This window comes from Miniopterus natalensis, chromosome 5 (assembly GCF_054644295.1).
Source record: "Miniopterus natalensis isolate mMinNat1 chromosome 5, mMinNat1.hap1, whole genome shotgun sequence".
Taxonomy (NCBI): domain Eukaryota; kingdom Metazoa; phylum Chordata; class Mammalia; order Chiroptera; family Miniopteridae; genus Miniopterus; species Miniopterus natalensis.
Window position 1 is genome coordinate 10,068,511 of NC_142085.1, and position 12,012 is coordinate 10,080,522.

Consider the following 12,012-nt stretch of genomic DNA (forward strand, 5'->3'; position numbering starts at 1 on the left):
GCCCAGAATCCAAGGTCTGGAGAGGACAGGGGACAGGCAGGGCCTTGCAGCAAGTCTGAAGCAGGTCGGCAGTTGGAGCCCAGCGTCTCCTAACTTCCAGTCCGGTGCTTATTTCTCCCAGCGCAGTGTCTGCCTCCCGTGCTGTGGAAGAATGCGTCGTGTGTCCTCGGCAAGCCCACGGGGATGTGAGGACACAGATGGCCGTCTCCTCTGTCTGCAGCCGTGTCTGCGAAGCACTGAATTGGGACAGTCATGAAGCATCTTCAGGGTCTTCTGGCTAAAGCCACCAATTCTTTGGCTAGTTCAAGGGCACTTGAGTGCAAAGCACAGCTTTCAATCTGGACTTTGGACATCAGGACTTGTGATGTTCTGGGAGGAGAAAAAGAACATAGGTTTTAGCCAGAGCCCAGTTATCTGGTAACAACAGCCGTCTCATTAATCCATCAACACACCATACTCGCTCCCCCTCTGCGTCTTTGCTTGTATGGTACCTTCTGCCTATGGTGTCCTCCTGGCCCTTTCTCCCCATCTGCAGCCTCTCTGTTCCCAAAAGTCAAAATCAATGCCTGCCACCTCCTGGAAGTCTTCCAGAGCCAACTTGCTTTATCGACCTCAGTTACCACTAATTTGGCATTTAATTGATATTTAATCTTGTCATCAATGATCATTCTGTATTTTCCACTGGCAGAACCTTCCACAGGCCCTCACAGCACCTAGCACACTATCTATTGGTTAAATGAATAAATGAATGAATGATAGAACCAGAGGATGGAGTTAGGGCTACTGAGGATGTCGAATCTGGTGTTTCTGTAATATCTCTCACAAAGAACTCAGATCACTCCATAAACTATTACCTGACCCATCTTAGAGGGTAAATTATCTGTAATAGCCCCATTCTCCAGGAGAAGACAGAGAGGCTGAGTAAAGAGAGGTCTAAGGTCGCAAGGAGTCCTCACCAGGAAAATAAGCCAACGTTGTGCAGAGCATTCGATTAACAATGTACAAACATCATGAAGTAAGACCAGCTTTCCTGTAAGGCTTAGCCATGGCTTCCAAAGGCAATTAACTCAGAGAGGAAGACAGAGTGTTTGAGTGATGGCGACATCATTGCAATCACACTCTGGTTTCCCAGGGGACTACTGGGATGTAGAAGTTCTGGTTCCATGTGTCCAACACCACAAACAGAACATTTCTGTCCTTTAAAGTCACACCCTCGTTCAGTAGCTTCTGCTCTATAGGTCTGGGTCCAGTGTTTGTAAGCAGGTTATCTTAAGTGGATTTGAAAGGGGTGGGGGAAACTGTTTATCAGGGTCTTCCAGAAAACATGTGAAAACTCAGATTTTTAAAAAAATCAGTAATAAGTATTATTTCCAAAGGGACCATCTCAGAGCCTTGGGGGAGGGGACAAAGTATGAAAGCAATTGCTCTTCTTAATGACCAAGGTCTGTGAAGGCTCCTTCTGGTCTACCTCCACCATCTCTTGCTTGGTATATAATCTTACTTAGCTTTGTTATTTAAATTTTATGACAGTCTCAAATTGGGGAGCCAAGCAGCAGAACCCATGAAATAATACGATAGCAACTAAGATAGCAGTCTGTCCAATGTTCCACACTGATATCAGAAAGTATGAAAATGCACGCAGTTAGGGACCAGAGCCGGATAAAGAAGATGCTAGTCATCAAGTAAAGCCAGTGAGGGTTTTGGGAAAGAAAAAGGTCACGGTGGTGTAGAATTGTCTAGGAAGGCCTCAGCACGGGAGTGGCATTTCAGCTGGACCCCAGAAGTCCTGGACTAGGCAGGGAGAGCAGGGGTCAGTAAGCAGACCCTGTCGTCACTTGTGCCATATTGCCATTTCTCACCTGCTGGGCCTCCTTGCATAGGAACTGGGGGTAGTGCAGACCCATCAGGCTGAGGGTGGCATGACAATTTTTGCCAGAAAACTTGTTAGCCAAGCTGAAGGCAAACTGGTAGGGCCTCTCAGTGAGGTCCCTGTGGGGCTCCAGGGAGTGGGCGCCCCGTCTGCGCAGGGTGGCTGCCAGCTTTATGAGGGAGGAGTCTGGGAGCTGGTAAAAAAGCTTCTTGAAGCTGGGGTGTCGCCTGATCTGGAAGCAGAAACGAAGGCAGGCCATCAGTGTCGCTGGCAGGTGACCCTCCCACCCACAGCCTCCCTCCAACTCTACGCAGCCAGGCTCCAGGGTTCCATTCCTCCGCCACCCACAGCCACTCAGGATCTGTCTTGCAAGGTCCGGCTGCAAATAGCAGGACAAACTGGGGAAAATGCAGGCCTTTGGACCCAGACAACCAGGTTTAAATCGCATCCACCACCTGAGTGGCCTCTCTGAGCCTCGGCCTGGCCATGTAGAAAATGGGGAAGTGATACCCCACCCTCCTGATTTGATTACTGGTGGGGGAGGGGCTTAAGGAAGGTGGTTTATGCAAAATATTTTGTTAGCGTAGATGCTGATGAATTTTAGTTCCCATCTAAGCCTCTTCCTCTTAATACCTAAATGTCTTAGGTATTGATGTCTTAGGCCCCTCCAGAGGCCGCCCCAGAGACCAGGTCCGGGGTGCAGCTCCTTTATGCCTAAGCGAGAGGACCTGGGGCCTGTATCCACCAGGTCCCATCAGCCGCCGGTGGAGGGCAGCTCCTGGGGAGGCAGAGGGTGTTCATTCCAACCTACCTCAGGGGTGGCAAAGTGGCTCTGGCAGCCAGTTCTCAGGTAAGAGGATGCAGGTGCTGGCCCAGGGGAGTTGGGCTGGGATACACTGTGCTGCCAGGTACCTATAGCGTCCGCCACACTGTCACTCATCTGTGACCTGCGCTCACACCTGATGGCCCCTTCCTGTGCCATCTGTGTTTGTCACTCCAGTAGACTGGGAGGTTTTCGGGGGCAGGGAATCATCTCTTTATAGGCTATCTAGCAGGGAGGGAAATCTAAAAGCTTTAAAGAATTGGAGATCAGATAGATGCCAAAGGGTGGGCCAGGGCCTCCCCCAATTCAACACCATCCAGACTCAGGGAAGGAGGCTTCCTGGGAGGTGGGAGGTGAGCTGAACTTCACGGAGGACTTAGATGGAGGAGGTCCTGGCTGGCAAGGGAGCTGCACAAGCTTTATATTATTTTAAACTAGCGTTTAACTCATCTGCTGCATGTGTGGTGTTTTCTATATATATGCTAAACTTTGCCAAGCAGGTATTTAATTCTCCATTTTGCAAAAGAGGCAAGCGAGGCTCAGAGAGGTTAAGGGACACACCCAAGGTCACCCAGATACAGAAATGGGGGTTGAACTCAGGCCTCAGCTGTGAGTTGATGAGACTCAAGAGTTGGCCTTGGGGGGACTGAGTCGTCCTTACCTGCTTCCCCAAATGGCCATCTATCCCTTGGAGAAGGACCATCAGCTTCTGAATGATCAGCTCCTCTAAGGCAAATAAAGAAGAATTGAGAGACTGTTGATAAGTTCTGCCGTAGCACATCCATGGATTACAGACTATTTTGTCTCTAAAGCACAGCACACAGATCAGTTATGAAGGGCAAAGAAGCATCTTCCCCAAGCTGGAGCTGGAGCTGCAGCATGAGAGCTTTGCTTGGGTTTGCTTTATAGAAATAGAAGGGACTTTGGGCTGGGCTCCACATGTAACCATTTGACAGATGGGAAAACTGAGACCTCCCAAGTCCCTTATCCAGGCTACAGAGTAGCACTGTCAAGAATGGGAGTTGGGACCAGGAGCAGCTCATCAGAATGCAGGGAGGGGAATTTCATGGCTACGGATGGAGCAGGAGTGTAGCCATCGGCCAGGGCTATAAACAGTGGTATGCAGGTGGCCGCCTGTACCAAGGGTTCATTGTAAATGCTCAGGGAAATTGTGGACCCATTGTTATAAACTGTTGGCAGCTTGAGATTAGCCAGTGGAGATATTTATGCCACAGAAGTCTGCAAAGGCTACAGAGCAGGGCTTCCCTCTTGACACCCCACCCAGAGCTGCTTGCCAGTACACCTCTCATTATGAGACCCAGAGCAAGCTGGGAATTTAATGAAATATTCGAGCAAACCAGTGGGGTGGGGGGAAGTTACATCCCGTATAATAGACAGGTGCTCCCCACCTCCAACTCCGCCCCAGCAGCCCAGCTGTAAGGTCACCCCTCACTCCTCCCTGCCCCTCGAGGTCTCCTGGATATTTGTCAGCTGCCTAAAGTTCCCTACTCAGGTCCAGCCTGTGAAATCCATGGGGCACCATCCCAGGTGAGAGCAGGAGATACTAACTAGATTCATGGGCTCCATCCGGCAGAGGTCTCCCTTCCGGCGTGTGGCCTCTGGTCTGGGAGGGTGCTTCTGAGGACCCAACTTGTCCCCCTTCTGCAGGCGAAGAGTCCCAGGTCTCAAGACCCTCTGGATCTAGGGTGAAAGGAGCTGTGTGAGTGTGTTTGCACCTGTCAAATCCACAAGCCCATCACTGCGCCTAGGTTCTGACAAGCAGCTATCCAAAGGCACTGGCACGAGTGGGGCCCTGGTTTTCCAGGCTCCTGGGTGAGCCCCCAAGCCCCTGGGCCCACCTCAGAGTTCACAGGACTCCATTTGCCCCTCCAGAAATCTCATTCTTTCTTCCACCAACCCCCTCTCCCTCCTCTCTGCCTGGGAGGAAAACAAACAGGCCTGCCAGCAGGTCCCCCAGGTGAATTCACTTCCCCTTTAACTCTGCGAGGCTCTGCGGACTCAGCCTGTCGGAACCTCACTTTCTCCATCTGTTCAATGGGGGTAATAAGACTGGCCTCGCAGGGTTGTGAGCTAGTTACATGAGCTAACGTGTGAAAGGGGCATGGAGTATCACTCCGTAGATGTCAGAATCACTGTATGCCAGCGGCCCGCACACTCCGGTGCAGTACAGAGCCGGCCCAGGGCATACCCTCCTTCATCAAACCTGGCTCTGTATGTTTTTCTGTTAGCTTCCAGGTGATTCTGATGCACTTGTCCAAAACACAGAGGCACTGTTCTCCTACCACACTTGTTTTAAAATGTTTGCGTGTGTGTGTCTGTGTGGTGGGATGTGGAGAATGTGTTGAGAGCGGTGGGTCCTCCAGCAACCCGCCCCTCTCTTCCCCGCAGTCCTCCCACACCTCTCATTCTGCTCCGGGCCCAGAGCAAAAGTCAAGACTGAACAGGAGGCCTTGCAGCTGGCCAACCCCTGCCCTGGAGGAAGGGGGGCCCCCCCAGGCAACCTGTTACCGTGGCAACCCCAGGCCCACTCACCAAGGCTGCTGGAGATGGAGGGCCGATGGCCCCCGACACACAGGGGCAGATAGCTGGGCCTCTTGGGTGGCCGGGACTCGGGGCTGGTGGCACCTGCAGCCCCCACTCTCTTGGGCTCCTTGGAGCTGTGTTTCTTATGAGAAAAGGCTTTTCTGAAGCTGGACTTTTTCTCTTGGGATTTCTTCCTGCAGGGCTGGACCAGGTTTTCTAGAGCCCCTTCTAGCTCCTGGACTTGAAGTTGCTGCCATGAGATGAGAGAGAATGAGTCAGGGCCCTTGGCTTTGAGGAAATTGCAAGTGAGCTGGGGAAAGGGACCAGCAGCCCCTGAAACCAAGAGACCTGCCTTGGCCCAGAGAGTGTGGCCCAGAGAGAAGCTACTCTGACGCTCATAGGTGGGACAGGGACTGTGCCCTGGGGCTGCAAGGCAGGAGGAGGGAGCAGAGCAGGGCTCCTGCCAGGTGTAGAACTGGGGGAGGGGCAGGCCAGTTCGGCCAGGCCTCACCGGGGGTCCAGAGTGAGGGCCAGGGTCTCTGCGGGGAATGCCCTCCTCACCTCTCCCTCCTGCTCCTCCTCATCTTGGAGTAGGGTGATGATCTTCTGGATAAATTCTCCTAAAATGAACAAAGTGTTTGCTTTCACTCTGGTGCAGATCAGAGCTTTTCTATGGTCATCCTTCATTTCCTAAGGCCTGGGTGGGTGATTCTCACGGGTCTCCCAGGTGCTTGCATGTGTGGCTGTCCCAGGCCTGGCCCAGGGGACTCCCAGCTTCCTGAGGCGCGGCCTGAGGGCAGGGCCCGTTTCAAGGGAACACATTCATTCATCCATTCCCCAGCCAGGGCCTAGAGGTGCTGGTTAGGTGTGAGGAAAGCAGCACAGGGCCCTTCCCATTCCCATTCAAGGCACATTTTTGGTGAAAGGAAACAGGCAGAAGGGGGTGGGGGAGCAGATCTTTAAGAGCATCTTCAGACCCACGGAACTACCAGTGATGATTCTGAGCTTGCTCCGCCATGAGGACACAACAATCGTGAGGCAGCTACCATTTGTTGAGCTTCCCTCCTGGGGCCCCTGCCCCTTCCCATCCTCTTTGCTCTTCCCGGGGCTCTGAGCAACCTCAGCAATAACAACAAATGACAGCTAGCACTTATTAGCTGCTAACGAGCACTGCTCTCAGGGCTTTATTGGCTCTCATTCATTCAGCGCCCCCACAAGCTCTGTGAAGTCAGTTCTATTGCTATTCCCATTACACTGATGAGAAAACTGAGACCAGAAAAGCAGCAGCTTGTCCAAGTTCATACGGCTGGAAGAAGTCAGAGCCCAAATTCAAACCCAGGCCCTAAATCACATCGTCTACCCAGCCTGTCCTGTGGGCCGATGCCTTCTTCGCAGGGCCTATGTTGTGTCCCGCCCCCCCCCCCCCAGGGGGGTATTCCACATGCATGGAGGCTCAGACAGGGTGACTGACAGCAGTGTGGCTGGGTGCCTGTGCTGGGGACCCCACACTGCCTCCCCAGCCTGCTGCACTCAGAAGGTGGTCAGGACAAGTTTCTGCCTCTCCCTGGCTCAGTTTCTCTTCTGCAAGGGAGGGGTGAGGCCAGAGACAAGGAGAGAGGTACTCACTGCATTCCGAGGCTCTGTCTGGCTGCAAGTCCTCTCCAGGCCCCTGGCTTCCTGCTTGGGTGGACGGCTCGAAGGGATGTAGATCCCCACAGTCTGTAGACAAGGCCTCTTGGACTTGAGGTTCTTCCAGGTCTGAGAAGCAAAATGAAATGGTGAGCGTGTTTTGTTAGCCCGAGGCTGTTAACTACTGCACAGAAGTTAGCAGAGCCTCCACGGTAGGCCCTGTGCCCAGATCACGGTGGACTGAGCAGGGTGGTGAGCCCGGGGGGAGGGGAGCTGCTGGGCAGGGCCTTTGTACTTCCACACACCTGGCTTCCTGGGCTTTGTTCCCTCCACTCCCTCCCCACGCGACCTCACCCCTCCACCAGCTTGGCTTGATCCACTAGCTGGAGAGTAGATGCCAGAGAATGAATTAACGCATCGGGCCAGAGTCCCCTGCATGAAAACCCCCTCTTTGGTGTAAGGCAGGGGTGGGGAACATCATTTGGCCTGCCCCTGCCAAGGCAACCATGGGACTCGAAATTCAATAAATCTAGGAGCATTTTTCATAGCTAATTTTCAGGTCCATAATTTTGTACGGCCCATGAATGATGTTATAAATATCCAAATGGCCCTTGGCAGAAAAAGCGTTCCCCACCCCTGGTGTAAAGCATTGCCCCTCCTTTTTAAAATGTAAGTTACCCCGGCCAGGCAGTTCTTCCCTGACACCCAGGATGATCCTTTCTCCCTCTGTCTCTGGCTCCATCATCGGCTCCATCATCGATGCGCCATGACCTTGAGCCCTGTTTTACCTCCCTAAGTATCAGTTCCTTCTTCTGTAAATGGAGGTAATGAAATGGCTGAGGGCTGATGGCGGATAGATACACAGGGGGTAAGTGTCCCATTTTATAGGCGAGACTGAGGCACAAAGATGCAGAATGACATCGAAAGTACAGCTCCCAACACAGGTCTCCTGCCTCCCAGTCGCATTTCCTTCCTGTGCCTCCCCACTGCCAGGGTGCGAGAGCTGAGGCTGCAGGGAGATGTGGACAACTGGGGTCCCTGAATACAATTTCCATTGGGGGCTTCTCTGGGCTGCCTAGCCGGTGAGGTGTTGCATGTGGGGGGGTGGCCTGCTGGCATCCCTCTTCTCCTCCCCAAGGCCCCCCCCATGTGGCTCAGGGAAGAGAAAAAGTCAGCTGGGCTGGCTGCCCTTCGAGTGGCCAATGCCAACCCTGGGGAAGCTTCCAGAGCTGGAGGCAGCTGCAGTGTTGCTGTAATGGTGAGCCCGCTCACCAAGGCTGTTGGAGATGGAGGGCCGGTGGCCCCCAAAACACAGGTACAGGAAGCTGGGCCTCTTGGTCGGCCGGGACCCCGGCCTGGGAGCGTCTGCAGCCCCAGCACTCTTGGGCTCCTCAGAGCCATGCTTCTTATGAGAAATGGTTCTCTTGAGGTTAGACTTCTCCTGGGATTTCTTCCTGAGGCCTGCTGCCGGGTTTTGTGGAGCCACCTCTGGCTCAGGGGCTTGAAGTTGTTGTGGGGGAGATGAGAGAAACTGAGTCAGGTCCTTGACCTGAGGAGAGAGGAAAGCTCCCTGAGAAGCAACTCAATAGCAACCAAGGGCTTCAGGTGTCCCCAGGCAAGGGAGTGACAGAGCCTGGGGCAGGGGAGCTGGGAGGCCTGAAGGACAAGTAGGGCAGGCAGAGGGAGGAGGGGGGAGGGAGGGAGCAGGACGGGGAAACATCAAGCCCCCGGGGACCTCCACAGGCGGCTCCTCACCTCCCCTTCCAAATGGTCTCCCACGTCTCGGAGCAGCTGCACTATCATCTGGATGATAGTATCCTCTGGAAGAAAGTGAAGGGACAAGTTAATCTTTCCAGATGCACAGAGAATACTTTCTAATGACTGTCTTGGACTTCTGAGACCAACTTGGGCCTCCTGTGTTAAACGAGGGTCCCCAAAATAGCTCCTTAGGCCACAGATGTGGTGGAAAGCACCACATCCCAGGGGCAGGTCCTCCTGAGAGAGGGCTGAGAGGCCCGCAGGGGAGAGGCACTAGGCCAAAGCATGACATCCCAGGCAGGAAACATGAGGTCGGTCTTTTGAGCGTTTACCTTGTGCCCCACTATTTCCTTCCAATCTGCAAAATGCCAGTCGGAGAAAAGGTAGAAATGGTGGAGGCCTGGCCTCTGGTGGGGTTAGAGGGCGGAGGGACTCCAGCCCACGCTACACAGGCCGCCTGCCGCAGCGATGCATCAACTACACTCCCAAGTCTTTGCGGAGAAGCCACAGCAACATTAGTGGCTTTCCTTGCTACCCAGTCCACCTCCGCAAAGACAGTGTGCCCAGGGCGGCCTCCGCTAGCTGCTGACCCGCCGGTTTACACGGAAGGAGGTGCACACGAGATTCCCTGTGCCAGGGCATCTGAAGACTGTTTCTCCCCTCCCTCCCCTCCCTCACTTCTCTTATTTAGAAATCCTGCTTGGCCTTTACTCCCTGACTCAGTCTACCAGCTGATTCCTTTCATATCTTTCAAAATATGCCCATTCTTTACAGGGAATTAGATTAATGGAGCATTCTTGATTTTATTAGGGGCAACAACAGGATTGTAGTTGAGTATGAGACTGTCCTTATTTCTTGGTGACCCGCACTTAAGTATTTAAGGATGAAGCATTGTTTTACTTAAAATGGTTCAACAACAAACGTATACATGCACGCACACACAAGCACAAACGCAAAGCAAATGGTCAACTGTTAACTGTGTGTATATGAGTATGCATAGAACTATTCTGTCCATTCTTCTATGTATTTAAATATATACACATAAATTCTATATTCCTTTATTCTAAATTCCTTTTATGGATTTAAAGAGACTAAAAAGTCCCGTGCTCATTAACTCATAAGCAGGAGCATTTGCCAGTGGCCATTCTAATTCCTGAGACACCCTACTGTGAAACTATGAAATAAGCAAATGTAGCCAGAAGCACCAGAAGCTGCAAGATCAGTACACGCATTTTGGGAGCGACCAGCTGGGGCCTAAGCAGCTGTCCAGGGCAGTCGCCCAGCTGCGGCAAAGAGGAGACAGTAGGTTCTGACTCACGGTCAAGCTTTTTGAGCTTCTCAACCTGCCAGTGGCCTGTGGCTTGCGAAGAAGGTTCTGAGATGCCAGCATTCGGGCCCTCGAGGAGCAAGGACTGGTGGAGATCAGAATCCTCCCCGCCTGGAATAGAGATGAAAACAAGTGTGGGTGCGGCGGATAGGGGTATGTCAGTGACATTCTTCTGACTTTGTTCATTGACGCTAGGAAACAGCACTGAATTCCCAGCAGGAGGGTACTGCTATAGCCAGCTCTAGGCCTAACCAAAAAATCAGAAACACACCAAGGTTTCCATTTGAAAAGAGGCTTCCTCAACCCAGACCTCCTTCCCCCACCCCCAAAGTATCCTGGGTCTTCCTTGAGTCTCTCTCTCCACTATAACATGGGTCTTTGGAAAGCTACAGGGCACAGCTCCACCTCCTCCAGGTGCCTGCGAGGCATTCATCCCCAGGACACTGAGTCAGGAAAAGAAGGCACCTCTCGACCAGCTCCCTCACTTTACAAATGAGGAATCAAAGGTTCCAGAGAGGGGCAGCAACTTGCTCAAGATTACACAGCAAGTTTCTTCCTGATGGAGCCAAGCCTAGACCCAGCACCCCAGCAGCTGGCCCTGTCCACTTCCCTGACACCCACCCCCAGTCCTCACCTGTGGACCAGTGCGAGGATAGGACTCCCATCCTCGGCTCCCTCCCTGCCTCCCATTTCTCCCTGGTCCATGATCCTCGAGCTAGAGTACTTAACAAGAATAGCTATCATTTACCGAGCACTTTCCAAGTGCCAGCTCTGGGCCACAGCCACCCTGTGATACAGAAACTGTCATTATCTCCATTTTATCAGTGAAAAAAAAGTAAGGCTCAGAGAGGAAAGTCACCAGCCCCAGGTCACACAGCTAGTTGGCGGTGGAGCTGGGGTCTGGCGTTGAGCTCTCAGCCCGGGGCTGTTCTGACAGCCGTCCTACCTTCCACCCCCTCTGTGGAGAGGTTGGAGGAGCCAGCTTAGAGCACCCTAGCCATCGGGGTGGGCCATCAGGGTTACCATAGAAATGGGAATGGTCTGCTCACCCCTGGGTCCCGGGCCCAGGTCAGTCTCCTGGGACCTTGAGGCCATAGCCGTCGGGGGCGGCACTGCCTCTTGGCTTTCGGCTTCCTGGGCGTCGGTCCCCTTGGTTTCCTCATCAGCATGTTTCTTGTGACCGTGTTTCTTGCGGCCCCCCTTCTTGTCATGGGCTTTCTTCCTGGGAGATGGCTGCCCGGGCCACTCGGAGGTTTCGGCAGGCTGGGGGAGGCCCTCCTTCCCCTTCACCCTCCTGCTGGCCTTGTCTCTGGTCTCCTCCGGGCCTGTCCTCAGAAAGAAGTTCAGCGCAGTCTTCAGCCACCCCTGCTGGGTCCGACTCTGTGCCTTGTCCTTCTTGGTGTCCCGCAGAGGCCTCTGCTCACTGTGGAGAAGCTCCCTTGTCCCCTCCGGGCTGGGGGCTATGCCCACGGTGCCTGGAGCCTCTGGAGACGCTGGGCTCTTGGGACGCCCGCTCCTGTCGCTGGCCCTCCTTGGAGGTGCCTGCCTGGAAGGGGTGGCAGGCAGGGAAAGGCACTGGCCCTCCCATGACTCTGAGTTCTTCCTGGGGTCTTGTGGCCTGTCCAGAGACCTGGCTCTCCTTTGTGACAAAGGCTTCCTCGGGCCCCGCGGAAACTCCATTGTGCTACAACCAAAGCAAAGAGCTCCCTTAGAAGAGGCCTGCTGACTGCTGCCCACCCACCCAGCCCGCTAACGTGGGTGATCTCAGCTCTCCAAGCTGTGGTCCCATTTTCATCCTTCAACAACCCTAGGAGGGCGGGGTGCCCTTGTCCCCATTTTCCAGAGGAGGAAACTGAGCCACAGGAGGTCGTGGCCCAGATCTCACAGCGCCCTCCTCCCAGCCCCCGACCCCAGCCTCAGAAGGAACGCGGCACTGACACCACCTTGATTTGAGCCCATTGAGACTGATTTCGGACTTCGGGCTTCCAGGACTGTAAGACAGTCAGTTCATGTTGTTCCAAAGCCGCTGAGTCTGTGGTACTTGTTAGAGCAGCCACAGGA

The 12,012-nt window shown here is 53.6% G+C and overlaps 1 protein-coding gene across 3 annotated transcripts; it reads right to left on the reverse strand.

The window, feature by feature from the left end:
- Positions 1 to 333: 333 nt before the first annotated feature.
- BNIP5 (BCL2 interacting protein 5) lies at positions 334 to 11,652 on the reverse strand. 3 transcript variants are annotated; one of them, XM_016223669.2, is made up of 11 exons: positions 11,001 to 11,652; positions 9,943 to 10,062; positions 8,622 to 8,686; positions 8,139 to 8,415; positions 6,864 to 6,995; positions 5,799 to 5,857; positions 5,247 to 5,487; positions 4,263 to 4,394; positions 3,355 to 3,419; positions 1,860 to 2,102; positions 334 to 369 (listed from the first exon to the last, which is right to left on the reverse strand). In XM_016223669.2, the coding sequence occupies exons 1-11, from the start codon at positions 11,629 to 11,631 to the stop codon at positions 334 to 336; spliced, it is 2,001 nt and encodes a 666-aa protein (XP_016079155.2). In that variant the 5' UTR covers positions 11,632 to 11,652. The 3 variants fall into 3 exon arrangements, with proteins under 3 accessions (XP_016079155.2, XP_087673230.1, XP_087673231.1); XM_087817104.1 differs by having other exon boundaries at positions 8,139 to 8,397; positions 11,001 to 11,631; XM_087817105.1 differs by having other exon boundaries at positions 8,139 to 8,366; positions 8,612 to 8,686; positions 11,001 to 11,631.
- Between the last annotated feature and the right edge of the window lie 360 nt (positions 11,653 to 12,012).

Coding starts and splice junctions, on each gene's coding strand:
- BNIP5 (XM_016223669.2), bottom strand. CDS start 11,631: ATGGAGTTTCCGCGGGGCCCGAGGAAGCCTTTGTCACAAAGGAGAGCC. Junction 8,416..8,621: donor GAGACCATTTGGAAGGGGAG/GTGAGGAGCCGC, acceptor CTCTCTCCTCAG/GTCAAGGACCTGACTCAGTT. Junction 6,996..8,138: donor CTCCATCTCCAACAGCCTTG/GTGAGCGGGCTC, acceptor TTTGCTTCTCAG/ACCTGGAAGAACCTCAAGTC.